The sequence below is a fragment of the Chionomys nivalis genome, chromosome 1 (assembly GCF_950005125.1).
Source record: "Chionomys nivalis chromosome 1, mChiNiv1.1, whole genome shotgun sequence".
Lineage (NCBI taxonomy): Eukaryota > Metazoa > Chordata > Mammalia > Rodentia > Cricetidae > Chionomys > Chionomys nivalis.
Window position 1 is genome coordinate 145110628 of NC_080086.1, and position 25364 is coordinate 145135991.

The window sequence follows — 25364 nt, forward strand, 5'->3', positions numbered from 1 at the left end:
ACCCAGTTCATATTGACTGTAAATCAATGTATATAAATAAGACATGTGGTGATATATGTGTTCGTGATCCTGGTACTCAAGTTTAAGGCTAACTTGGGATATGTGAGGCTATTTCAAAATAACAAACCAGAAAGTACCTGGGAGGCTGACAGAGAATGACTGTTGGAGGAGAGCCTGAACTACGAAGAGGCCCTGTCTCAAAACTAATAAAGGATGAACTCTGATTAGATGTTTCCATCCTCATTACAGAGCAAATCAGGCAAATCAGACAATGACAAAGAAGCCATCACATAAAGGAATATAAAACTATTTATTGACCACTGTTCACCATTATTTACAATAAAGTAAACATACAGTTGGATGACATCCTGATACTACAGTTACTTTTCTGGCTCATTGAACCAGAACCCAAATACTGAAAAGATTGATCCTACCAGTAAGGAATGAGACAGGGCAAAGAAAAAGCATGCAAGTCATTAGTTTATATTACCAGATTTTGTTCATTTATGTCAGCAGGTCTGAAATTGCCAACATCATCTCTAACCATGATTCTATTTCCACAGCAAACAGATATTCCACACATCATAACCTTTTAGTAGATTTCAACTTTCTACAAAGGAATGGTTCACTAGAGGAACCTTACATGCCCAGTTGTCTTTTTACTTAGTTTTTAGAGACAGGGATTCTCTGTATAGCCCTGGCTGACCTGAAACTCAATAGACCCAGCTGATTTAGTCTAAATCAGAGACCCATCTGCCTCCAAAGGACTGGGATTAAAGGCACATGCCACTACACCCAGCATAAGTCTTGTTATTATTAAGTCATAGTGCTACTTTGTCTAATTCCATTTTCTGAAGGGGTAGTTTGTAAGGACAAAATTTTGTAAACAAACTACTGTATGTGATAATAAATTCTGATGTGGTTGCTTTAAAACTATCCAGTAAATTACAGAACTGTCTACTTGATCTGAAAGGTTATGGTTTCAGGAAAATGTTCACAAGGGAGGAATCTCAACACATGTTTTCATCTACAGTTTTTGAGTATTAAAAACAAGACAAAATGAAAAACAGTTACATAAGGGTCTTATGCACACACAAGCTTACAAACAAAAAACCAGAATGGTCCTTCTGTGTCCCAGTTAAAAATAAGTTCTGATTGAGTAATGACTGTAAAATCTCCCCAGCATTTAAGAAAAGCTGTTCTTCAAGCCGAGGAAATACAACACGGTATCAAACATTCTACTGTTAAAAGAAGCAACTACAGAAAGCTTTTATTTGCTCAAAGGAATCAGTGCCTTTTGATGCAGAACAAAAACCAAAAATATCCCAACTACTGTCAATACTTTCAAAACCAGCATATCAAACTCGATTTTCATTAGAACGCTATTTTTTCCACACTAGTAATTCAAAACTCAAGATCCAGATTTTATATATATATAAATATATATAAAAATTCAAACAATTATTGAGCTTCGTCTTCTGGACAAGAATGCCAAGTCAGCCTTTCCTCATAAAAGGCGATGACAATCTGAGGACACTTCATATTCGCCTCCTTTGCCAGCACCAAGTCCGCCTCATCTGAGTCCTTCCTGTTTGAGGGGGGAAAAAAGGTTAAACGTTTAAACTGTGCATGTCATTTGAGCTCTATTCAATAAATACTAATTGAATAAAAATGAATGTAAATGCTACTAGATGGATGCATGGTAGTGTGATTACATATCAATAATCATTTCTCAAAAGAGGCTATACATTTTTCTTTATCCCCCCCCCCCCCAAACAGGGTTTCTCCGTATAATGGTCCTGGCTGACCTTGAACCCAAGTGCTGGGATTATAGGTTAGAGCCACCATGTTTAAGAAACCTGGTGTGTGTGTATAGCTGGGAAATGGTGGTGTATGCCTTTAATCCCAGTACTTGGGAGGTAGAGGCAGGGGGATTCCTGTGAGTTTGAGGTCAGTCTGAACTACAGAGTAAATTTTAGGACAGCCAAAGCTGTTTGTTACACAGAGAGATCCTGTCTCGAAAAACCAAAAAGAAACCTTGTGTACAACTTCCATATAATTAACTAACACTCAAGCCAGGTGGGTGGTGGTGCACGCCTTTAATCCCAGCACTCAAGAGAGGCAGTGGCAGGTGGATCTCTGAGTTCAAGGCAAGTCTGGTCTACAGAGTGAGTTCTGGGACAGCCAGAGATATAGAGAAATCCTGTCTTGAAAAACCAATACCAACTCTTACACCCCCCCAATAAAAACAAACCACCCTCTCCCTTTCAGGCCTAATTCGCAGAACTCTGAGTTGAGGTCAGCTTGGTCTACAAAGAGAATTCTACATCAGCCAGGGCTACACAGCGAAACCCTGCTCAACCACCTCCCTCTCAAAAAAACCCAAAGTACTTTCCATCCTTTTTTTTTTTTAAAATTTATTTATTATTTATACAATATTCTGTCTGTGCGTATGTCTGCAGGCCAGAAGAGGGCACCAGACCTCATTACAAATGGTTGTGAGCCACCATGTGGTTGCCGGGAATTGAACTCAGGACCTTTGGAAGAGCAGGCAATGCTCTTAACCACTGAGAAACTGTATGTAATGAGGGCCAGCAAGATGACTTATCAGGTAAAGATGCTTGGCACACAGTCCTGAATCTACATCCAGACACAGAGAATGGACTCAAAGCTGTCCTGTAACATGTATTGCGATACACATACTGCTCTCATCATTATGTATGCACACACAGAGGGAGGAAACAACCCCTTCCCCCCAAAAAACACCCTAAAACCATTGCCCCGCACACTTACCATTTCATAAGAAACATTAATTCTCCACTGCTGTCTGTGGCACCGATTATTCGTTCAGGATCAAGACCTCTGGCAAAACCCCTTGGTTTGTCGGCCTGTTTAGAGGGTGAGGTAATAGCCTGCATAAATATTTCTACACAACAAATAAAATTAAGAACTCTTTATGAAATACAACTTTCATCAGAACTCCAAGCAACGAGACAGCAACAACTAGGAAAAAAACCCCTAAGTTACAGGGCTATGAAGAGAAACCCTGTCTGAAAAAAAAAAACAAAAACATAATCCAAGTTAGATATAGAAACATGCGTGGGGTTAGGAATGTAGCTGTAGTTCTATTGGCAGAGTATTTGCCTAGTATGCAAGGAATTCTGGGTTTAGTCTAACACTTGGTAGCTGGAGGCAGGAGAATGAGGAATTAAGGTAAGCCTGGGCTAGAAAAGACCTTTTCTTAAAAAAATAGATGAAATTTTCAAGTCTTATTATGTAGCAGAGATTAGCCCTAAACTTTCAATGCCCAGCTTCAATTTCTTGACCATTAGAACTACAAGTATGCAACAACATACCGTGAAGTTATACACTCTTGACATTAAATTTCAAGTGCCTATACACCTAGCACTTTAGAGGCAGAGGTATAATAAGTTCAAGGCTGGGCCTGGGTAAAGTGAAACTTTATCAAGAACCATCCCCCAATGAAAATAAAAAACAAGTAAATAAATATGCAACCACTTACAGTAGCACAAGCCTATAATCTCAGTATTCAGAAGTTTTAAGTGTACCCTGGGCTACATAAGACTGTGGCCTAAAATATATACATCTAAGAAAACCCTAGGCTGCTGGAGAGATGGCTCAGTGGTTAAGAACACTTGATCTTGTAGAGAACCTGGGTTCAGTCCCCAACACCCACTTGATGGCTCACAGCTACCTCTAACTTCAGTTCCAGGGAATACAACTCATCCTAACTTCTGTGGTGGCTGCACACATGTGGTGCACACACATATACTTGATCTCCTACCAATAGTAACATTTCTAATGTAACATTAGTTATTACTCCTGTGCATCGTGATGCAAGTCTTTAATCCCACCACTTAGGAGGCAGAAGCAGGTGATCTCTGATGTTGATGCCAGCCTGGTCTACAGAGTAAGTTCTAGGACAGCCAGGAATATGTAGAGACCCTGCCTCAAAAAAATAAACCAAAAAAAAATTAGTTACCAAACCAATCCCAAACAACAATAAAATCCAATGAACTTACTTCTAGGAATTAAGTCTAAATTATTTATTTTAAAAAACACAGACAAAAAAATCTGTAAAATCTCCTACTTTGAGTTAACAGATTTGGGACTGTCTTTACAGTTCTTTTTAAACATTTCACAGCAAGCCAAGATTAGTGGCAAGAAGCCCTGGGATTGATTCAGCACTTTGATGGAAGCGGGACAATCAGGGTTTAAAAGCCAGCCTGGGCTATAAAACTATCTTAAAAACACAATCACCTTTCTTTGAAGCCTGAATTAGCTTCAAAGTCTTGAAACAATTCTTATTCCCTCAGGTAGTAGGATTTTAGGGATGAAACATTGGGCCTAGCCCTGTCTTCCTTAGACACTGAAGATGGCTATTTTCCACAGCATGTTTAACACCCAATTGGGTTTTATTTATATGCATGCTTGTATGTAATTTTTTTTTTTAAATTAAAGCTAGAGTCTTTAGGCAAGCAAGGTCTGTTATGTACCTGATGACCTTGAATTTACCCCTCAAATGTTGGAATTATAGGTGAATGCTGGCATGCCCAGTTTCCAATCAGTTCTGGCCTTAAACCATTTAGTTTTGTTTAGTTTTTTTTTTTTTGGTCTTGTTATTTTTAAAATTTATGTGTATTTTCTTGTGTACCCATAAGTATGGGTGCTCTTAGAGGCCAGAAAGGGTGTTGGAGCCCATGGAGCTGGAGTCACAGGAAATTCAAAGTACCCACATGTGTTAGGAACGGAATTGGGGGTTTCTACTAGAGTAGTTTGTGCTCTCTAATTACTAGTACTTTAAAACTGTTATCCTAAAGAAACAAAAACAAACAAAAAAGAAAAACAGATTTATGAATTGAGTGTATTATCTGCACGTATCATGTGTGTGCCTGGTGGATGGTTAGAGCCACTGGAATTGGCATTAAGGATTGTTATAAGCCACCAACTGGGTGCTGGAAACCCACTGTGTCCTTTGGAAGAACAGCAAGTGCTCTTAACTACTGAGCTAGTTCTCTATCTAAAATTGTCTGTCCCTGACCCCCTCATCGTGTCTCACTATGCAGACCAGGTTAGGTTGGTCTGGGAACTCAAGAGAAATCGCCTGCCTCTGCTTCACCAGTACTGGGAAACTCAAGTCATATCACCACCTGGCTGTTTTTCAATTTCTAAAACAAACAGTTGGTAATTATAGCCTATATAATTTTGGAATATATCGGAGAACTAAAGATATCAGTAAGTTAAAATCACTTGAAGTTTCACATTATTGTAACCAGGCTCTAGAGTCAGAATGGGTTAGAATGACAACTCTACCTCTTTAAAGGTCTGTGGGTTTGGGTAAGTTAATTATCCAAAGTTCCTACGTCATAGGTTTTTTGGAGTGTATGAATTAAGCTGTTTAGAACACGGCTGGCTCAATATAGCTGAGGCATCACTACCAAAGTTGTTTCCCTTATGTATATGCTTTCCTTTCAGATCCCACCTGTAACAATCATGTTTTCTCATCTCTTCAACTGGGTCATTATCTAACATTAACAGTGTCGGCATTAACATTAATGATCTATATGCAAAATTCCTGATACCTAGTTCAAATGATCATATTTGCAGCTCACAGTCCTTTACTAATTTAAAGGCAAGGGTAGAGATTATCTCATTTGTGCCACCATGAACGGCTCTATAAAGTTTTTCTTTCTTTTTTTCTCAATTGGAGCTTAAAGTATTCTAGGGTTGGAACAACTAGAAACATCTGCTACCCTATCAAAGATTTTGAGTTCAATTGCTAGCACCTACATGGTAGTTCACAACTGCCTATAATTTCAGTCTCAAGGGGTTTGATACGCTCTTCAGGCTTCTGGGAACACCAAGATGCACATGGTACACAGACACGAAAACACATATATATATATGCAGGCAAAATACCATACATGTGAAAAAAAAAGTATTCTAGTTTTAGCTGGGCATGGTGGTGCACGCCTTTAATTACAGCACACAGGAGGCAAAGGCAGGCAGATTTCTATGACTCTGAAGCCAGGTAGGGCTACATGGTGACACCCTCTCTCTAAAACACCTAACCCATTCTAGTTTTAAGCAGGCACTGTGGTGAACACCTGTAATTCCAGTGTCAAGATGTCAGAGGTAACAGGATGAGTGGTTCAAGGCCTTTCTCCAATACATGAGACCTTGCCTCAAACACAACCCTCAACAGGAAATTAACTATAAAGGGTAAGGGAGAGGGAGGTGAATTAGAACAAAGTATAACGACAATTATGCATGAAAAAAAGCACAACAAAACCCATCACTTCGGAAGAACAAAATATGAACTAAGTAAAAAGTATTCTAGAAGGGGGAAAAGGTTCAAAGTAATTAAAATTCAAGCTACTGTTGGTAAGACCCGTCTAATAGGCAGTACTTTATACTTACAGCATCTCTTTTCTTCTTCGATTTGCTATCATCAGATTCACTGTCAGATAAAGATTTCCTTTTTGTACCATCTTTTTCTTTACCAGCTTTTTGAGAATTAAGAAATGCTTCAATTAATTCTGGACAATCTAAATTTTCTTCTGGTTCCCAAGTATTATCAGCACTGTGTTCAGTTAAAGAAAACAAAAAGTTGATTCAATTAAACATTGCCATTACCTGAACCTGTTTACAACTACCTGAAAAAAAAAAATTCCCATAGAATAACACTAATACTGGTAGAATAATAACAAAGAAAGAAATGCCTTTTTATTTCCTATATTATTTTAAAATGTCTAATCTCCTTTCACACCTCTTCATGTCTCCAACTGAGTAATCAGGTATTTTAACCCCAAAGGCAGTTGAACCTGACTCTAAGGGCAACCAATACTAGTATTTTTCTGCTCCATATGCAACTCACTTCATGTAATCCTAGCTGGCCTCAAATTTTATGCAATCCAGTCTTCATTCTCCTGTCCCCACCTCCCAAGTACTGGAATAAAAGGCATTTTCTATCACACTCCGTTTGTCTGGTGATGGGATGAAACCCATGGCTTTGTGCATGCCAGTCAAAGCATGCTACCAACTGAGCTACATCCCAATCCCTTGAGTTTTTATTTTTTTAAAAGGTGGGGAATAGGGACATATGTACCACAAGCTGGCTGTGAAAAACTTTCAATGCTGGGATTAAATTCTGAAAAAACAGTGATTCCTAATTCCTTATGTATTATGCCCAGGTTTGGGATCTCCAATGATGTTTGTAAATAAAGATTCTGACATATTCTCATACACGAAATATTTTCAATTTGGGAAATGATATAGAACATGGGCTGAGGAAGAAAAAGAACAACAGATCTAGCCTGTTGTGTGCACCCCTCAAAGACACTGTATTGCTGTAGGCTAGGTTGGTCTCAAACTCCTGACCTTGCTTCAGCTGTCACAGTGCTGGGATTACAGTATTGTGCCACCATGCACAGTGCCGATTTCTTCCCTTAAATTTTTTTAAGGTTGGGAGGAAATGAAAGGTATCAATTTCAGGCAGGGTTCAGAAGTTGTCATTGGAATAGGCATGCTCGTTTAAGACATTAGCTACTGCTGCTTTTATGCTGCTCATGCAGACAAATCAATGGCCCAAAAAGCCTAAACAGTCACTTATAGATGCTTTGGGGGAAGAGACTGCCAACTCCTGCCTCAGCACAAGGCCAAAGTAATCATTCCCATGTGTCTTTCAAAAGAGCTGTGAGGAAAATGAGAATCACCTCACAAATACAGTAGTATGGCCACCTTGTACCAAGGGACAGACTCTTTGTGCTCAGGCCACAAATATCTTGAGAGAATGAGATGGAATGAGTGATTTCAGTGACATCTAGTGCTATTAACATCTGGTACTTAATACTTGGTCCGCTGGTATCTTCAGACTGTAACATTGGCAAAGTTTAATTTTGGCAGGAGGATTGATGTGCTATTTTCAGTTTTGTCTTCTATATTATAAACATACTACACTGTAAATGTTAGGCTCTTGATCATAGATATTCAAATTTGCACGTTTAATATGACATTAAATGCTTTAATGAAAGAACACATTAGGACATGAAAGATGTAGAGAACGGAGAAGGAGGAGAGAATGAGAATCCATTACAAATGCTCTGTTTGAAAATGCTGTGACATTTACTCCTTTGCAGGCTAGTTTAAAAATTATGCTGTGGGGAGCTTTAATTTCCTAAGTTTGACTCTATAGCAATAAATTAAGCTCTAATATGCTGGTTTCAAATGTTGCTAAAGCTTTGATTTTTTTTTTTAAATTAACTTTTTTTTTTTTGCGTGTATGAGTCTCTTTTTTTCCCCCTGCACATATGTATGTATGTGGATCATGTGTGTGCCTGGTACTTGAAAATATCAGAAGGTGGCACTGGATACACTGGAACTTGAGTTATGGATGATTATGAGCTACCATGTGGATGCTAGGAATTGAACCCTGGTCCTTTAAGAAAGAACAAGTGCTCTTATCCAGAGCCATCTCTTCAGACCCCAGAAGCTTTAAACAAACCTCAAACAAGATAGTTCTGGAATTAAAATTGACTTCTAATATCTCTTTCGGCAAATTGGTAAAATATTTAAGCTAAAAGTAAAATTTAGGCCTATTCAAGCACAATTACAATTACTAAAGTAAGAGCCAGGGATGTAGTTGATGGAGTGCTGGCCGAGCATGCATAACCCTGGATTCAATCTTTAGGCTCACATAAACCAGGTGTGGTGGTGCATCCTGTGCACCAGGGAGTTGGAACCGGAACAAATAAGAGTTTAAGGTTATTCTTGGCCATACAGCAAGTTCAAGAGCAGTTTGGGATTTGGGAGACCCTGTCTTAGCATAACAAAAAAAAATAAGCAAATATAAAAATGAGGCATGGGGAACACCTATAATCCCAGCACTTGGGAGAAGGAACAGGAGTCCAGGCTAGTCTGCACTACATGAGACACCCTCGCTTAAAACAAAATCATAAGAAGTTTCTTACTCTGTGAACCCCTTCCACTTGAGGAAATACTCCACCTTCCCATTCACTACACGCCGGTCCAGTACTTTTTCTACCACAAATTCTTCAGGCTCTGCCTCTTCAACTTTTTTACTCTTTCCATTCTGTTTCTTTCCCATTTTTTGCTAAAACAAAAGAGAAATTAAGAAAATTTAAAAAAAATCTTGATTACATTTTTAAGGCCAAATTGACACAATTTACTTTTCGACAAAAAACAAAAAACCCCCAAAACACCACCCCCTTTTAAACTTCTGTGACCCAGGGTAGGCACATCCCAGAAAGGCAATAGATAATAAAATAAAATCTCTGCTCCACTGATTTACATTTAAAACCCAATACCCTTCACCAGTATGACAGAATTAAAAACAACCAAAAATCTGAGAAATAACCTTATCCTTTCCTAGTTTTATTTCCAGGATTCTACAAGACCATGTTTACCAGAATCACCACTCATTTTAATCACAGCATAGTGACAAATAACTAGAAAACACGAGACAATGACAGAATGGAGTAAATATTAGTAGTTGGTGGTTTGAATGATAATGGCTTTATAGGCTTATACTGGAATGGTTGGTTCCCAGGTGATGCAACTGTTTGCGAATTGTGTGGCCTTGCTGGGGATGGGGTGTGGGGGTGGCAGCTGGGCAGCGCACACTTGTTGATTTCAAAAGCCAACGCCATTCCCATTTAGCACGCTCTCTCTGCCTTGTGCTTGAAGATCAAATGCAACCTCTCAGCTACTACTTCAGTGCCATGCCTGTTGCCATCCTACCAGGATGGCCATGGACTCATCCTCCTAAATTATAAACCTCAACAAACTTTTCTTTAAGTGGCCTTGGTCATGTCTTATCACAGTAAAAAAGAACTAAGAATGAAGTGTGATAGTAAAAAAGAAAACAAACCAACAAAACACTCAAGTCAGGGTTACATATAGCCCAGGTAGTCTCCAATTCACTATGTAGTCAAGGAAGACCCTAAATTCCCAATCCTTTAGCTTCTACATCCCAAAGTACTAGGTTTATAGGTGTGCATCACCACACCTCACTAAATGATAGAAACAAGTGTAGCAGAGTAGACCTGTTAAAACTACAGCTCTAAGATATGGCTTTCCCAAAGACAGTAACAATTTAAAATTGTTTCAAGGATAAAAATTAGCTGCAAAACAAAAAGAGTTTTATCCTCAACTATGGAGACCATGAATAAACTAAATAGACAATATTGTTTTCCCATAATTATTACATGTAGATAATTTTCCTGACTAACAAACCTTATACTATCACTTTAAGTGTTCAAAATGGTGGATTTTTCTTTAAGTGATAGAAAAATTCCTTCCCTACTGGGTTTTTCAACCTAGAATCTTAACTGGTAGCAGACTATATTTACTTTGAAGGGAGGCATGAGGTAGAAATGATGACCTTATTAGCAGCATCAAGGAAATCAAAATAGGTTGATTACCATGGGTTCAGGGTCAACTTGAGATATGGAGGAAAACTGTGTCCCTAAAATCAAAAGTTCTTTCTGGTGAGGGTGGGCGGACATAACATCACCCATTAAGTGTTTTTCTCAGCACATACGCAGGATTGTTAAAGGAGTAGAAACTAGGTGCTTAGGTACTGGCTTTGTGGGAGCCTAGGCAGTTTGGATGCTCACTTTACTAGACCTGGATTGAGGTGGGTGGTCCTTGGACTTCCCACAGGGCAGGGAACCCGGATTACTCTTAGGGGACTTGAATGGGGGAGGGGGAGGGAAATGGGAGGCGGTGGCGGGGAGGAGGCAGAAATCTTTAATAAAGAAATAAATAAAAAAACAACACACAAAAAAGAAAATAACCCTTTGTGAGCCTGTGCCATAAAATAAAATCAAACAGATCTCAAAAAAAAAAAAAAAAAAAAAACTAGGTACTTAAAATCTTGAGATGGGCTGGGCAGTGGTGGCGCACACCTTTAATCCCAGCACTCGGAAGGCAGAGGCAGGCGGATCTCTGTGAGTTCGAGGCCAGCCTGGTCTACAAGAGCTAGTTCCAGGACAGGAACCAAAAAGCCACGGAGAAACCCTGTCTCGAGACAAAAAAAAAAAAAAAAAAAAAAAAAAAAAAAAAAAAACTTGAGATGGTTAATTATAAGCCCCTTTGGGACACCACAACAACCCAATACAGTATGCGCAAACATTTCATCTTCACAACAGCAGCCAATTCTAACCTTTAAGTGGCTGTGATTCCCGACTCAGTCTCCCCCAGTGTTAATAGGTATGCACAGGTGATCAAAACCCAATCAATCAAATCAAAACAAAACCAACCAACCAAAACCCCTCAAAAGCCTAGACACTAAAACCATCTCCCAAATGAAGGATCCAAACAGGAAAAATCAACAGCAGCACCCAAGGCAGTTAAACCTACTAGCATCTAGGGGCATACCTAAACAAACATCCTATGGAATTTTCCAGATGTTTTTATTTTTCAAGACAGGGTTGCTCTGTGAAACAACCTTTGTAGATCAGACTAGCCTCAAAATCACGCGAGACCCACCTGCTTCTGCCTCCCGATTAAAGGCGTGTATCACCACACATGGCTCAATGACTTGTGCTTATTACCACTAAGGCTTTAACCTATATTTGGTCATTTATCAAGAGTGATCAGACAGGTTCAGATCACAGATTCTAGTCAGCTCTGCAGAGTATTACAAGTCATGCACAATATAATGATGGCACAAATTAAAAATCACCATCTTGTCCTTTCCAGTGAGAAACTCAGGAAGACACTACACAGATCAAAACCAAGTTTTGTTTTACTTAGGTGTTAATACCTACCTTTATATGCTGGTAATCAATGTATCAGTATTAAAATAGAAACCCTAACAGCAAAATTCACCTTTTAATACGAATCTGTCAATCCAGAGTTTTGCCATACAGCCTTGACTAATCTAGTATTTTATAGTCCAGGCTAGCCTTAAACTCAGCAATCTGCTTGTCTCCGCTTCTCAATATGCTGGGATTACAAACATACACGATTAGACCTAGTGTTCCCCTCAATTCCACAGGGTTTCTTGTGTAACAGTCCTCACTGTCCTGGAACTTGCTCTATAGACCAGGCTGGCTTTGAATTCAGAGATCCAGCCTCTGAAGTTTTGGAATTAAACCTCTGGAGCTTTGGGATTAAAGGCATGTGCTGCCATTGTCCAAATTTTAATTTAATTTTTTATTTTTACTATAACTTGACAAAAAAAAGAGTATGTCTTTATAAATTTGTCTAACTTACTAGAAACCCAAGAATACAAACATTGGGTTTAGCAATCCTCAGGAAATTGCTCAAAAGATACAGAATTGATCTACCGTTCTTTCATTCCTAGACAAAGTTTGTAATTTTTGCTCATGGCAACACAAAACTTTGTTATATTTGATTCACTTTGTGTACAAAGTATCGTTTTAAACTTCTGCATTAATCAATACTAAGTGTATCTACAATTCAGCAGATTTACTTTGGAGATTTCCCCATGTAACATTTTTCTCACAATTAAGCTCATTAAAAACATTATCATGTGGTAGCAGGAAACACTTTGGTGGAGATCAGGGAACAATCTTGTGGGTTCTGTCCTCTCCCCTTCCACCTTTCCTTGGGTGAAGATTGAGCCATCTCGCCAGCCCTAAATATGGATCTTTATCTCAAAATAAGAACATCCAGCTAAAGCTGTACTATGTCTTCCTAAGATTAGGTTTTAAAAGATGCCAATTAAGAATGTTTCAAAATTAACAACTCAAGGAGTGCTGGCTGGGAAGTACATGGATGTAAATAGCCTGGCTTCAAACTCACGGCCATTCATCTGCTTCTGCTGGGCTTAAAGGCAGACACGACCATGTCCTGCCTGATAATTTTTTCTCCCTGGACCCAGGGTTTCTCTGTGTAGCTCTGGCTGTCCTGGAACTAACTACTCATTCTGCAGACCAGGCTGGCCTCCAACCCAGAGATTTGCCTGTCTCTGCCTTCAGTGTGCTGAGATTAATGGCGTGTGCCACACCTTAAAGGCTTCTTAGTTGTAATTTTTAAAGAACAAAAAATTTCTTTAGTTAAGATTCTTACATGTTTTAGGGTTTCACAAACTTACCAATGTAGTTTTATTGGAGGCCATTTTTTTAAAAAAAATCGAAGACTTGAAGAGCTATTACGAGAAAAAAATGCATGACAGTTAAATTTTCATGACACACAAAAGGCAACTACAAGTTTTGTGTGGATTTCATCCTGCACATTTCAGATAAAAATGCAGGGAAAACAGTTCAGAGATTCTATGTTATTAGAGATACATACTTAAGTATGTTAGTGCTTCAACCAAGTTAGTAAAGTTAAAACCTTACCAAGGACACTGGTACCTCAGACTTTACTTGGTTATAATACAGAATTACTTTTCCAATGTAAATCTTATTTGTAAGAAATACAATGTTTATTTTCTATGAAAGGCAATCTTCTGTGTGAATATCAAGCATCATTAATTAACCTTTTTCGGTAAATTACCATATTTTTTTCCCTCTAAATTTTTGAATAGTCCAAGAAACTCGTGTATAATTAATTCTATTTTATTTCAGAAGTCCTCCCTCTTCAATCATGGAGTAAAATAAAAACCCTGAGATGTCTCAGTCCTATTTCCTGGCCTTTTGCGGGGGGGTGTTAACCACTCTCTATAGTCCAGTCTGGGTTTGCACTCCAGGCAATACTCCTGCCTCAAGCTTCCCAAACCCTGTCCTACTAAAGCTGGAAGGAACTGCCCTCCTCCACCCCCGCTCTACGAGAGGACCCCGTCCCTGTTCGATTCCCTCGTCTACCAGGCCACGGCCGGGAGCCCGCCCCCCACTCGGGAGCGCGGGCCTCGTGGTCAGCGCCTCCGCGGGGAGAAACAAAGGCGGCGGCGGGGGCTCAAGGGCACTGCGCCACCAGCCCGCGCCTCCCCCTCCGGCGGTGGCCACGTAGCGGGGAGCTCGGGGCCTCGGGCCTCGCGGCGGCAAAGCCAACCTCGCTCTCCCCGCGGGCCCGCGGCGCGGCTGGGGGGAGGGGAGCCCCGTGCTTTGTCTGGAGTCTCCGCGGCTGTCATCGCGCTCCCACTCTCCGCACGACTGTCTAATCTCCCCCGTAAGGTGGCGCGGCGCCTCAGCCAGGCCCCGCCAGCCTCCCCCGCAGCTCGGGGCCCACGGCGGAGCTCGGGGCCCGCAGCCTCTCCCCACAAACCCGGGCGCACAGAGCATCCTAGCCCCCGCCACGCACGCACAAGATAAGAAAGCAAGCCACCGACTTCACCGCTCGGATGCTCCGGGCCGCGGATCCTGCAGAGTCTCCCGGCGGCGCGCCTTAGCTCAGCCACATCCGAGGGGAGGGGGCGCGGGCAGCTCGGCCTGGGGGGGAGGGGAGGCACCGCCCACGCCCGGGCCGCGCGGGGCCCGCCGGGAACGCAGCCTGCGGGGGGCGGCGTGCGCGCCACTCACCGTCCGCGGCGTGGCGCCTCGGGGGTCTCCTTAGGGGGAGGCGAGCAGGGCCGCGGGGGCCTCTCTGCGTCGCGCTGCGCGCCAAAGCCGGGCTCCGCCCACCTCCTCGCCCCGAGCCCCAGGGTTGGGGCGCTGAGCCGCGGGGTTCTTTAAGCACCACCTTCTCACGGGGCGCGGGCTCCCAAGGCCTTGGGCCTGGGGTGCTGGACTCGGACTGGGAGGGAGCGGTACTCCCGGGACAAGGACAAAGATTAGCGTGGCCCGGAACACCCCGGGCTAGGATTGGCGCAGGCGGAGCTGCAGGGACTGCGCTAGGGTGGAGAGGGCCGCACGCAGGAGCCGCCGCTTAAGCCCCGCCCGGCAGCGTTAATTTTAAACTGCGCGACCGTTTTCTCGGCTCCCTGCGCGGAGGTTGGGGGCCGGACCTAATTCCGGACGTAGTAACACGCCGGGCGCGAGCCTTCCGCAATTCACTGAAGCCCGCTGCGCAAGTGACGTAACGCAGCTTTCCTAATCCGAAAGGGGGAGGCGCACGGATTTGGCGTAAGGGGCGTGGAGCCCCTTCCCGCCATTGGCGGCGGTTAGGACGTTTACGTAACGGCCTGACGTCAGCAAAGACGCGTTAGTGGGGGGAAGGTTCTAGAAAAGCGGCGGTCCCGGCTCCAGCGGCAGTAGCAGCGGCGCCGGCTCCGGTGTGCAGGTGTTCCTAGCGGCGCGGTTTCGTGAGCGGCGGCTGCTCCCTCTCCCTCCCCAACCCCCAGCGTCAGGACGAGTCCGGTGCGTGCGCGTCCGCGGAGGTCTTTCTCGTCTCGCTCGGCTGCGGGGAATCGGGCTGAAGCGACTGAGTCCGCGATGGAGGTAACGGGTTTGAAATCAATGAGTTCTTGGAAAGGGCATGGTGAGGCCGAAGGCGCCGCAGCAGAAGCCGGCCACCGCCTCCGCGGGCGGACGGGCGGGCAAGCGGAGGGAAAGCGGCCGCCCGAGTGGCGGTTGGCCTTGGGGACTCGGGGAATGGGTCGTTGGCGGAGGCCCGATTGTCCGAACGCCTTCCCCGCCCTTAGGCATCCGGCGCCATTTCCCTGAGCCGGGGTGGGGGATGGGAGTCCTCCGCGGCGAGGCGGCCGGGCCGCGGAAACTGCGCGGGGATGGGCCGCTGTCGTTTCTTCCCGAAGGGCGCGGGCCCAGTGAGCGGGTTGTGTGGGCGGCGGAGCGTTTTTGGCGGCCCCCGGGTCCCCGGAGCGGGTCTGCGTAGCCTCCCCTCCCCCTCCCTGCCGGGAACCGGATTTGGCGTCCGCCATTTTCCCGTCTCCTTCCTCGCTGCGATTTTTGCGTTCTACACTTTTCAGGCCTCCCAATTTCCTCCTTTTTACCGCCGCCTAGGACTGGTTCGCTGTTTTTCTTTGTTTTCGGCGCGGCTTCATCTCGTTTCGAGGTGAATTTACGGGATTTTGAGCTTGGATTGTAGAGTCCTGCGCACCTCGTTAAGGGCTCCCTGCCTTCCCCTCGACGAAATGGCGCCATTGCGCTGAGCAGGCACGGGAGGAGCGGGTGGGGGTGGAGGCGCTCCACTACCGCTAGGCTTGCTGGCGCAGGCCTGGACAACAGTGCGACCGCGGCCCTAGCATGTTGTTGAATTGCTGCAGAGCAACCATTTTATCTTTTCTAGCCACTGAATCCGATTAATGAAAGGCTTTATGAGCCTGCAGTGGTAAAGCACGTGAACGGCAGGAAGTTGAGACTGCTCGATTCTGGTAGTTTCTGTTAGCTCGGGCGGAGGGGTATTATTTTCCTTCGATTGCAGCGTAGGTTTTCTATCCCAAAGGATCCTTTAGTTTGAAATGATTGAGCTTAGGGTGTGTTGCTTAAACTGCAACAGGATCCTTACACGTGATGGCCACGTTAGAGAAGTTACCTTTTGCTTAAAGCCCTGCTCAGTCAACATTAATACTTGAACTAGCTATATATACAAACTGAGTTCTGGGCTACAGTGTATTTGAACCATTTGCTTCTCTCTGATTTGTGTTTGCGATCATGGTTGATCATTACTTTGATAAGGTTTCAAGTTGAAGGGGGTCTGCTTCGCTATTTTCTTTGACCCTTAGCATGTTTGTAAAATAATCTTGTTTATAATCGATAGTGGACGTCGGGTAAGTTTGGAAAAACCTATGAGGTAAGTAATGAGCTTTTGCTTTTTACAATTTAATTTAAATTGACATATTTATTGGTAATTAAATACAACTACCTAGACACTCCATTTCCAGTCATTTTAAGTAATTAAAACGAATGTTTAAAACGTCGTATTCGAATCTTTAACCTATTTTGACAATTCTATTTTTCCTCAAATAACAGAACCTGAGAAGAGCAGTAAACAGTTTCTTTTTGAGAGTATTTTGAGAGAACCTTATAGATGTGGATTGAGTAATAAGAGTTGTGGAATTTTTTTTTGTAATTTCAATTTTGTCTTCAGTTATGCAATCAAGATAGGTCCTGAATACTATGACCTAGTTTATGAACATTTTGACTTTTTAAAGCTTAGTTCTTTATAAACCAGTACGTAATAAAAAGCACTTCAATTAATATTTCAGGCTTTTTTTGGAAATTTTTGAGAAAACCACTTTATTCCATGAATTGTCAGAAGGCTAGTACATTGGACAAGTGTAAGCTGCTTTAATTAAAAACAGTAACAAAGTTTTTTGAGTCAATTTGGGGCGGTGGTAACTGTAGATAAATGTTTTTTTAGTTTTTTTTCTGTAGCCTAAATAACCAGAGCAATACCTCCCCAAACTTCGCACTTCAGATGGTGATGGCTACAGGAATAAACTTTTCTAAAAAACAAAAACTTTCGTGGAGCTTTTTTCAGTATTGGAGCCTTTTCCCCCAGACTCCCATACTTAACACCTGAGGGGGCAGTTCAAGGAAATGCAAATCTGCCACTATTTCAGAGACTGGTGTAAGTGGTGGATTGTGGAAACCTTTTTTTTTGGTTTTACATTTTTTTTCCAACTAAAAAGTAATTTGAGTAAATTTTGTGCTTGAGTTGTAGAATTTAATGAAGAATTCATGAGACTTTTTGATGCCCCTTAAATGACCACAGAAGTTGAGTATGGTTTTTCTCAAAGATTTTGAAGAAAGTCTGCTAAGTTTAAGGTAGCTTATGTGAATTAAAGTTAGATCAAATATTAGTGACATTAAAACTTGTATAGTTCAGCTGAGACTTTTTTTGGTGTAACACATATGTTTTAACATATGGTTTAAATTTGATGTAAGTTTTTTTTTTCCCCCCAGAAAACTTTAGAAACTGTTCCTTTGGAGAGGAAAAAGGTACTCTGCCAGCAGGTCACCTCATATTTAAGAATTTAATTTCCAGCATACAAAGAGAAAATGTAAATAAAAATTGAAATGGTATTTTCCTTTGCAGAGAGAAAAGGAACAGTTCCGCAAACTCTTTATTGGTGGCTTAAGCTTTGAAACCACAGAAGAAAGTTTGAGAAACTACTACGAGCAATGGGGAAAGCTCACAGACTGTGTGGTAGGTTACTTCTGAAAGTCTGGCTGCAGGTTCTAGTCTTACTGAACTTACCCATACATTTTGGGTTGAGTCGTTCATAATAGAAAATGAGTATTGAACGTGCTTTCTAATTGGTATTACTAGTTATACCATTAAATTAAATGCTAACATGTTTTTGGTTTAAAGGTTATGAGAGATCCTGCAAGCAAAAGATCAAGAGGATTTGGTTTTGTAACTTTCTCATCTATGGCTGAGGTCGATGCTGCCATGGCTGCAAGGCCTCATTCCATTGATGGCAGGGTAGTTGAACCAAAACGTGCTGTAGCAAGAGAGGTAAGTAAAATATGTTGTGGATTTTTTTCTTGGTTTTACTTGCATTACCTTTTTGTATCTGTCTTTCAAAGGCTAACCTTTGTTGGTTTAGATGAAGAAATTTGATGTTAAGATAGAAGTATAAGGTGGTAGTATCAAGGTGAATAATTTGTAGCTTTTTTCTTAGCATAATTCCCATAATTATCTGTTGTAGGAGTCTGGAAAACCAGGAGCCCATGTGACTGTGAAGAAGCTGTTTGTTGGTGGAATTAAAGAAGATACTGAGGAACACCACCTTAGAGATTACTTTGAAGAATATGGGAAAATTGATACTATTGAAATTATTACTGATAGGCAGTCTGGAAAGAAAAGAGGCTTTGGATTTGTTACTTTTGACGACCATGATCCTGTGGATAAAATTGTATGTAAGTGTCCAGGCACAGGAGGTGTGGTTTGTATGTATAAACTGTTGGGTATATCACAACAGCTTGTTAAAACATTGTTTACTATTAGAATGTATTGACAATTTTTTTTGTTTTAGTGCAAAAATATCACACCATCAATGGCCATAATGCAGAAGTTAGAAAGGCATTGTCTAGACAAGAAATGCAAGAAGTCCAAAGTTCCAGGAGTGGAAGAGGAGGTAACAAATTTTACATATATTATATATACATTTATTTGGCGGGTTGTCAGAATGCTTGCCATTAATTAGAACAAATATCCTACCTAGGAAACTTCGGATTTGGAGATTCTCGTGGTGGCGGTGGCAACTTTGGACCAGGACCAGGAAGCAACTTTAGGGGGGGGTCTGGTAAGTATATTTAAAGGGTGTGATAGGTTTGATTTTTGAATAGAGTGGTTTTAATAGGATTTAGGAGATCCTGAGCTGGGTCTCGGGTAACATGTGCTGAGCATGTATGGTGCTGGTGTGTTTAATTTCTTTCACCTCACAAAATGATACTGATACCTGGAATTCCAGTATTTGGGAACAAGAAGAAGCGGCGGGGGGGGGGTGGAGCAGAAAATTAGAGGACTTCCTTAGCTGCCTGCGTGCGCGCACACACAAACATGATTCAAGATATGCCGGGACTTATAAGTAAGTCCCTGTCTCAAAAAAGGATTGGTATAGAATATTTCAGGGCATTTTATGTTTTAGCTTACATAAATAAATGCAGTAACTTGCGATTTTAACATTTGGATGCTATATACTTTCATTTCTTTATTAAAGTTTGTGGGACTTTTTGAATCCAAATTCATTACTTTAAAACATGTTTTGTAATGGTAGTAAAATGGAATTAATATGCTTTTTAAATGAGCTGGTAAGATTACCAGCCATCATTCTGATAATGTAGAGAAAAGTAAAATGTTAACCTTTTCCAAACAGATGGATATGGAAGTGGACGAGGATTTGGAGATGGCTATAATGGGTATGGAGGAGGACCTGGAGGTTAGTTTTGCTTAGATTGTGATTTATGTATCTTAATGTATTTAATAACATTGTATCTGGGGCTTTGGTTACTTTTATTTAGATTTTGATTTATGTATCTTAATATGCTTAATATGTAATATATTTAATCCCATTTTAATTGGGTCTTGGTTTTGCCTGTCAGAGTACTTAAGTGATAATGGTTATTTGGCTTTTAAGAGTGTACTTTGAGTTTTTTACTAAGCAGTGTATACCTATAACTTATTATGCAGTAAAAATCAGTTGAGGTTCCATTTAATGGAAAAATTGATCTAGGTGGGGAAATGGACATTGTATGTAGAACAGCTAGAATGCTAGAATTTGAGGTCTGGGTATTAAGGGGAAATTAAGAGTAGTTAATATTATGTTTTGCTGCTGGGATCCCTTAGGATAACATTTTACCTAAGGAACTCGTCCAGAGTTTATAAATTTTGTTTTTTGAGATGGTCTCTATGTAGTGCTGAGTTTTCTATAGATCAGGTTGCCTTCAAACTCAGCGATCCAGAGTATCAAGAGTATATAAATCTTGCAGGTATGCTACCCCCATATTTCTTCCTCAAACTACAGAGCATAAGAATTTTAAATATTTCCGGTTCAAAGTAGAGTCATGGTATTACCTGGTATTTCAAGTTGCTTTATATATGGTGGTTTGTAATCCTGAAATGTTCCCCAAGAATAGGTGTTTTTATTTTTGAGTCTGTTGGACTACGACGAAACAAATAATTCACTAAAAAAATGTCTTAAACCCAGAAATGAGTATAATAGAGACAGTTCAAATGGAATTGAAAAATTTAAGCAATTACTTAAAGGCTTATTTTATAATAGGTGGCAATTTTGGAGGTAGCCCTGGTTATGGAGGAGGAAGAGGAGGATATGGTGGTGGAGGACCTGGATATGGCAACCAGGGTGGGGGCTACGGAGGTGGTTATGACAACTATGGAGGAGGTAATAAATTCATCTACAACCTTTATGTTGGAATTTGGATTAGAATTAATGATACTTATTATTCATTGTCACTTGGATGCTTTAAATTGTAGGATTATAGAGAGGTACTATATACTTTGATTTTTTTTGTAGCACATTTGTTCTGAAAATTAAACTTCAGTTTTGAATTAATGCTTCTATAATAATTCAGCTGTCTGTTTGCTGATACTCTAATTCTTTCATAGGAAATTATGGAAGTGGAAATTACAATGATTTTGGAAATTATAACCAGCAACCTTCTAACTATGGCCCAATGAAGAGTGGAAACTTTGGTGGTAGCAGGAACATGGGAGGACCATATGGTGGAGGTAATTTACTAAAGACTTGGCAATTTAGGTGATTTGAGAGGTATAAAGGTAGAACAGTTTGCATTTCAGAAGGCAAAGAATCTAATAGTTAAACGTAAAGAGAATTTTCCATTTTAATTTGACCTCATAAAATTGCTAAAGTGCATCCCAAGTATAAAGTTAGGTGATTTGGGGGGTGTTTGCAGGGATGGTATTGTTTGAGACAGGTTCTATGTAGTTTAGGCCGTCTTGAAGGTCTATAGATCTACCTACTTATATACATTGTCAGTGCTGGGGTTAAAGGCCCGGGTTACTACCATGCCCAGCTAAAAATTAGAAGTAACTGTTGAATTTTAACTAATAGTTATTCAAGCAAGGTACCGCTAATAATACTGGCAAGGGGAAAATGGAAGATCAATTTTTCAGGGTCTTCATTGTCCTTCTAAACAAGAAACCAAATATAGTACACTGTCGTTTAACTTGTGCAAGAAGCTTTTTTTAACATTAAAAAATATATTTTTGTATTTTGAGACAAGGTCCAATTTTTTAAAAGTTGTTTGTGCTTAAAAGTAATGGACTTAAAAGGTGGGAGATATTAATTATATCTCAAACCTTTCATGTACCTTTAATTCCAGCACTCAAGGAATAGGATTTCTTGAGTTCACAGCCAGTCTGGTTTTCACAGTGAGTTCAGGATAGTCAGATCTATGTAGAGACCATCTGTCATAAAACCAAAAGATTTGAAATTTCAAAACTTTCAAGATATGCCCACAAGCCTATAGGTTTACATATGTGCTAAACTTGCTTTCTTATTTCAATCGTAGGAAACTATGGTCCTGGAGGAAGTGGAGGAAGTGGGGGCTATGGTGGGAGGAGCCGATACTGAGCTTCTTCTTACCATGGGTAAGTAGTTTTTGAGTTTTACAATTATTATTATCTTGGGAAAATTAGCGGCAGGAGTTAAAGCATTTTAGGATCATGTTATCTTTCCTTAAAATCTGGTTAGATGGATAATTTCATAACCTATTTTTTTTTTACTCTTTACTTCTGTTGAAACAGGCTTCACTGTATAAATAGGAGAGGATGAGAGCCCAGAGGTAACAGAACAGCTTCAGGTTATCGAAATAACAATGTTAAGGAAACTCTTATCTCAGTCATGCATAAATATGCAGTGATATGGCAGAAGACACCAGAGCAGATGCAGAGAGCCATTTTGTGAATGGATTGGATTATTTAATAACATTACCTTACTGTGGAGGAAGGATTGTAAAAAAATGCCTTTGAGACAGTTTCTTAGCTTTTTAATTGTTGTTTCTTTCTAGTGGTCTTTGTAAGAGTGTAGAAGCATTCCTTCTTTGATAATGTTAAATTTGTAAGTTTCAGGTGACATGTGAAACCTTTTTTAAGATTTTTCTCAAAAGTTTTGAAAAGCTATTAGCCAGGATCATGGTGTAATAAGACATAACGTTTTTCCTTTTAAAAATTTAAGTGCGTGTGTAGAGTTAAGAAGCTGTTGTACATTTATGATTTAATAAAATAATTCTAAAGGAAATTGTGTAATTATAGACTTTTTATTTTAAATAAGTTAAGGAGTGGGTAGTATAATTAAGGTCCATTGCAAAGCTGTTGTTGTATTTGTGTAAGATAAATGCTGGTCAGATTTTTAAGTGTGTTGTCTGCAATTCATCAGGATTAAATTATCTAGTTAACTTAAGGGATATCTCTGCAAGGAGAAACACCTTTTTAGATCTTTTAGATGCTGCTTCTTCAATGCAAGGAAAGGAAATAACCCCAGCGAGGTACTCTTCAGGGACACAGGTCTAGTACAAGAGAACTCTTGACGACTAAGCTCAGCCAGTCTTAAGAAACTGTGCTGTATCTACAAAGCTTAACCTACAGTAGTTGATAAGGATGCCAACGAAAGCTGAGGGTGTAGAGCAAAGTAGTTCTAAGCATCAGTTAAACTTCTTTAGGTAAGATCTTATTTACTTTTTCTTTCTTAATTTTCCTCCCTAAAAGATAAACTAATAAACTCTTCAATGGTCTTTCAGTATAGTGGGTCTTATGTAGTTTTAACATAGCTATAAATTGAGTTTAACAAATAATAAACTCAAGATAATTTTATAAACCCTGTTTTCCAATCTGTCATTTACTTAAATTATTTTGGTTGTTTCCTTTTTTTCCTTCTTTCTCACCCCCTCCCTTTCCATGAAGATTCAGGTGCTTAACATATCATTTTTTTCCCTGCTGGAATTTTAGCATTGATATGAACCATGGACAAGTATATTCTGCTGCCACAAAGACTGTAAAGTGCTTCATTTCAACAGCTGAGGCAAGCCAAGTGATCATTAATAAAGCTTTTCTTGCTTCCTTCAGTGGTGTTGGTAGTAAAATGGTAGGTAAAAGTTAGGCTGCAAGTTCAATAAATGAGATTTACCTATCATTCCACCCTCGTGTATTTATTCACCTGTCCTGGATCAAGCAGTTTTGAGTCAACTAGGCATTTAAAGGCATTGTGTTTATTTATGGTTCTAATTTTACATGCTTAATCAGGATGAGGCTGACAGGAGGTTGAGGATAGTGTCTTTACTACATTAGAAATTTCTGTGCAACAACAACAAAACCCTTTTGTGTACTCTCTACTAAATAATTGGGTTAAGATTTAAATTTTACCCATTGTCCTACCCTAAACTGCTGTAGGTTGGCTATTGTAATTAGTTTCTTAAATCTACCCTGATTTCTAGGCTTTATTGCCTTTCCAGAAATGTGATACTTAGGGCTTATACACATCAGTGAGTCTGCTTTAATCCTTTAAACCACCACTGAAGTTATTTAGGTTCTTTGGACAAACATGATAAACTTCTTCAGATACTTTTTTTTTCCTTTGGCAGGAAGGTGTCTTGCTGCAGGTAACTAATGAAGAAGTGGTCAACCACAGAGTCTTCAAGAAATAAGAAATTCTGTACCATCTGAAAGTAGTTCTTGTTGGTGCCTTCATTTAAGAAGCACTTTTAAGATAAAAGGGAATGTTCTCTGATTAAAAACTTCATTTAGTACAGGTTCTTGATAAGATTCAAAATGAAATAAGTGCTGTTTGTATAGAGTAACATCAAATTAGCTAAGGATAATGTATTATGTTTTAAAATAGGATTTGTGAGTAGACAGATGAAAGGTCTATTTTGAGTACAAGTTTTATAAAATAAATACTTTTGTATCCAAATAATGCGGTGTAATGCTTACACACAAGTGTGAATCTTGTTCTATCGACACCAGTTGTCTACAAGATTGCCATCCCCTTAAATTTTAAGTTAGTTTGCACAAAACTATACATTTACAGTTCCCATTCAGTATTAATAGAAAAATGAGAAAAGCAATAATGGGTATAATTTGCTGTCCCTAATAGCCTTTATTATGAATTGTGCATTGCTACAGTTTTCCTTTAACATTAACGGTGGCATTTGAAACCATGGGTTTTAACCAGATAGTGTTGGATATTAATTAGTATGTGCAAAGAGAGAGTTCTGCCAAGTATGAGATCTCATTAACACTTCTCCATGAATAGCAAACCGTGAAACTCAGTCTTGTGGTTGAAATTTAATGGGGACTTGGTGTGTTATTGACCATAGTAAGCACTTAATATCAAACATGGCTTTGATAATGAGGCCATATACAGGTAAGTCAGTGGCTAATAAGTGTGAGTTCGTTATTAAATCTTGTAAACTAGCGTGTTTATGAACAATCTATCCAAATACTTGGTTTCCAACTAGTAGGATATCTTGGTGACGTATGCCTTTAATCTCCAGAGAGGTTAAAGTTGGACTTGAGAGTAAAATTTGTGGTACACAGTTTAAGAAAAGTTATTAAAACAGTAAAAACAACATCATAAAAGGAAAATTGATGGTGATTCATGGGAGCGAGTTTAGTTCATGAAACGTATCTTCGGCTTTTAAAAAACTAGTAGGGAAAGATGATTGTTTTTACAATCTGTGCTTTTGTCTTAGCTGTGCCACTGGGAACTGAACTTGAGTTCCTATGGAACAGCTCTTGAAACAGAATTATGATAAAGTTTTTAAAACTAGTATAAAGTAAACAAGTCTATCAAACAATCTGCACTCTCACCACTAAAGATCCCCAGGCTCTAGCAAACGACCTTCATCTGCTGAACGCTTTTAATAAAAACAAATAGTAAACAGTCTTGGGTGTGTTATCCTGGTGTTCGGTCTATGCACACGTGATTGGCATGTATTGACCTGGAGTATTACAAGTTACCACAAAGTACAAAGGCGCAAACACTTCAGTTGCCCTCGTAAGGCAGGAGTTCTAATTTGAATCCATAG

At 40.3% G+C, this 25364-nt stretch overlaps 2 protein-coding genes across 12 annotated transcripts; one reads left to right on the forward strand and one right to left on the reverse strand.

Moving 5' to 3' along the window:
• Positions 1–297: 297 nt before the first annotated feature.
• Positions 298–14841, reverse strand: Cbx3 (chromobox 3). 6 transcript variants are annotated; one of them, XM_057771143.1, is made up of 6 exons: positions 14472–14841; positions 13106–13159; positions 8991–9133; positions 6442–6604; positions 2794–2888; positions 298–1588 (listed from the first exon to the last, which is right to left on the reverse strand). In XM_057771143.1, exons 2-6 carry the CDS (start codon positions 13127–13129, stop codon positions 1462–1464), a joined length of 552 nt encoding a protein of 183 aa, XP_057627126.1. In that variant the 5' UTR covers positions 13130–13159; positions 14472–14841; the 3' UTR covers positions 298–1461. The 6 variants fall into 6 exon arrangements, with proteins under 6 accessions (XP_057627126.1, XP_057627117.1, XP_057627106.1 ...); XM_057771134.1 differs by lacking the exon at positions 14472–14841 and adding an exon at positions 14258–14434; XM_057771123.1 differs by lacking the exon at positions 14472–14841 and adding an exon at positions 14282–14433.
• Positions 14842–15134: 293 nt separating this feature from the next.
• On the forward strand, positions 15135–24257 carry Hnrnpa2b1 (heterogeneous nuclear ribonucleoprotein A2/B1). Of its 6 annotated transcripts, XR_009057232.1 has the most exons (13): positions 15135–15329; positions 17757–17792; positions 17890–18000; positions 18166–18312; positions 18506–18716; positions 18833–18934; positions 19022–19102; positions 19676–19738; positions 20582–20701; positions 20926–21048; positions 21852–21930; positions 23287–23422; positions 23919–24257. XR_009057232.1 is itself a non-coding variant. In XM_057771095.1 (12 exons), exons 1-11 carry the CDS (start codon positions 15324–15326, stop codon positions 21911–21913), a joined length of 1062 nt encoding a protein of 353 aa, XP_057627078.1. In that variant the 5' UTR covers positions 15135–15323; the 3' UTR covers positions 21914–21930; positions 23919–24237. The 6 variants fall into 6 exon arrangements, 5 of the variants coding, with proteins under 5 accessions (XP_057627078.1, XP_057627069.1, XP_057627054.1 ...); XM_057771095.1 differs by lacking the exon at positions 23287–23422 and having other exon boundaries at positions 23919–24237; XM_057771086.1 differs by lacking the exon at positions 23919–24257 and having other exon boundaries at positions 23287–23900.
• The last annotated feature ends 1107 nt before the right edge of the window (positions 24258–25364 follow it).

Bases quoted from the DNA above. Each gene is read 5' to 3' on its own strand.
- Cbx3 (XM_057771143.1), bottom strand. From the start codon at position 13,129: ATGGCCTCCAATAAAACTACATTG. The intron at 2,889-6,441 runs GTAAGTATAAAG...CCCTCTAAACAG, and splicing joins CGAAGAAGAAAAGAGATGCT to GCCGACAAACCAAGGGGTTT. The intron at 1,589-2,793 runs GTAAGTGTGCGG...CCCCTCAAACAG, and splicing joins TTAATGTTTCTTATGAAATG to GAAGGACTCAGATGAGGCGG.
- Hnrnpa2b1 (XM_057771095.1), top strand. The intron at 17,793-17,889 runs GTACTCTGCCAG...TTTCCTTTGCAG, and splicing joins TTCCTTTGGAGAGGAAAAAG to AGAGAAAAGGAACAGTTCCG. The intron at 18,313-18,505 runs GTAAGTAAAATA...TATCTGTTGTAG, and splicing joins AACGTGCTGTAGCAAGAGAG to GAGTCTGGAAAACCAGGAGC.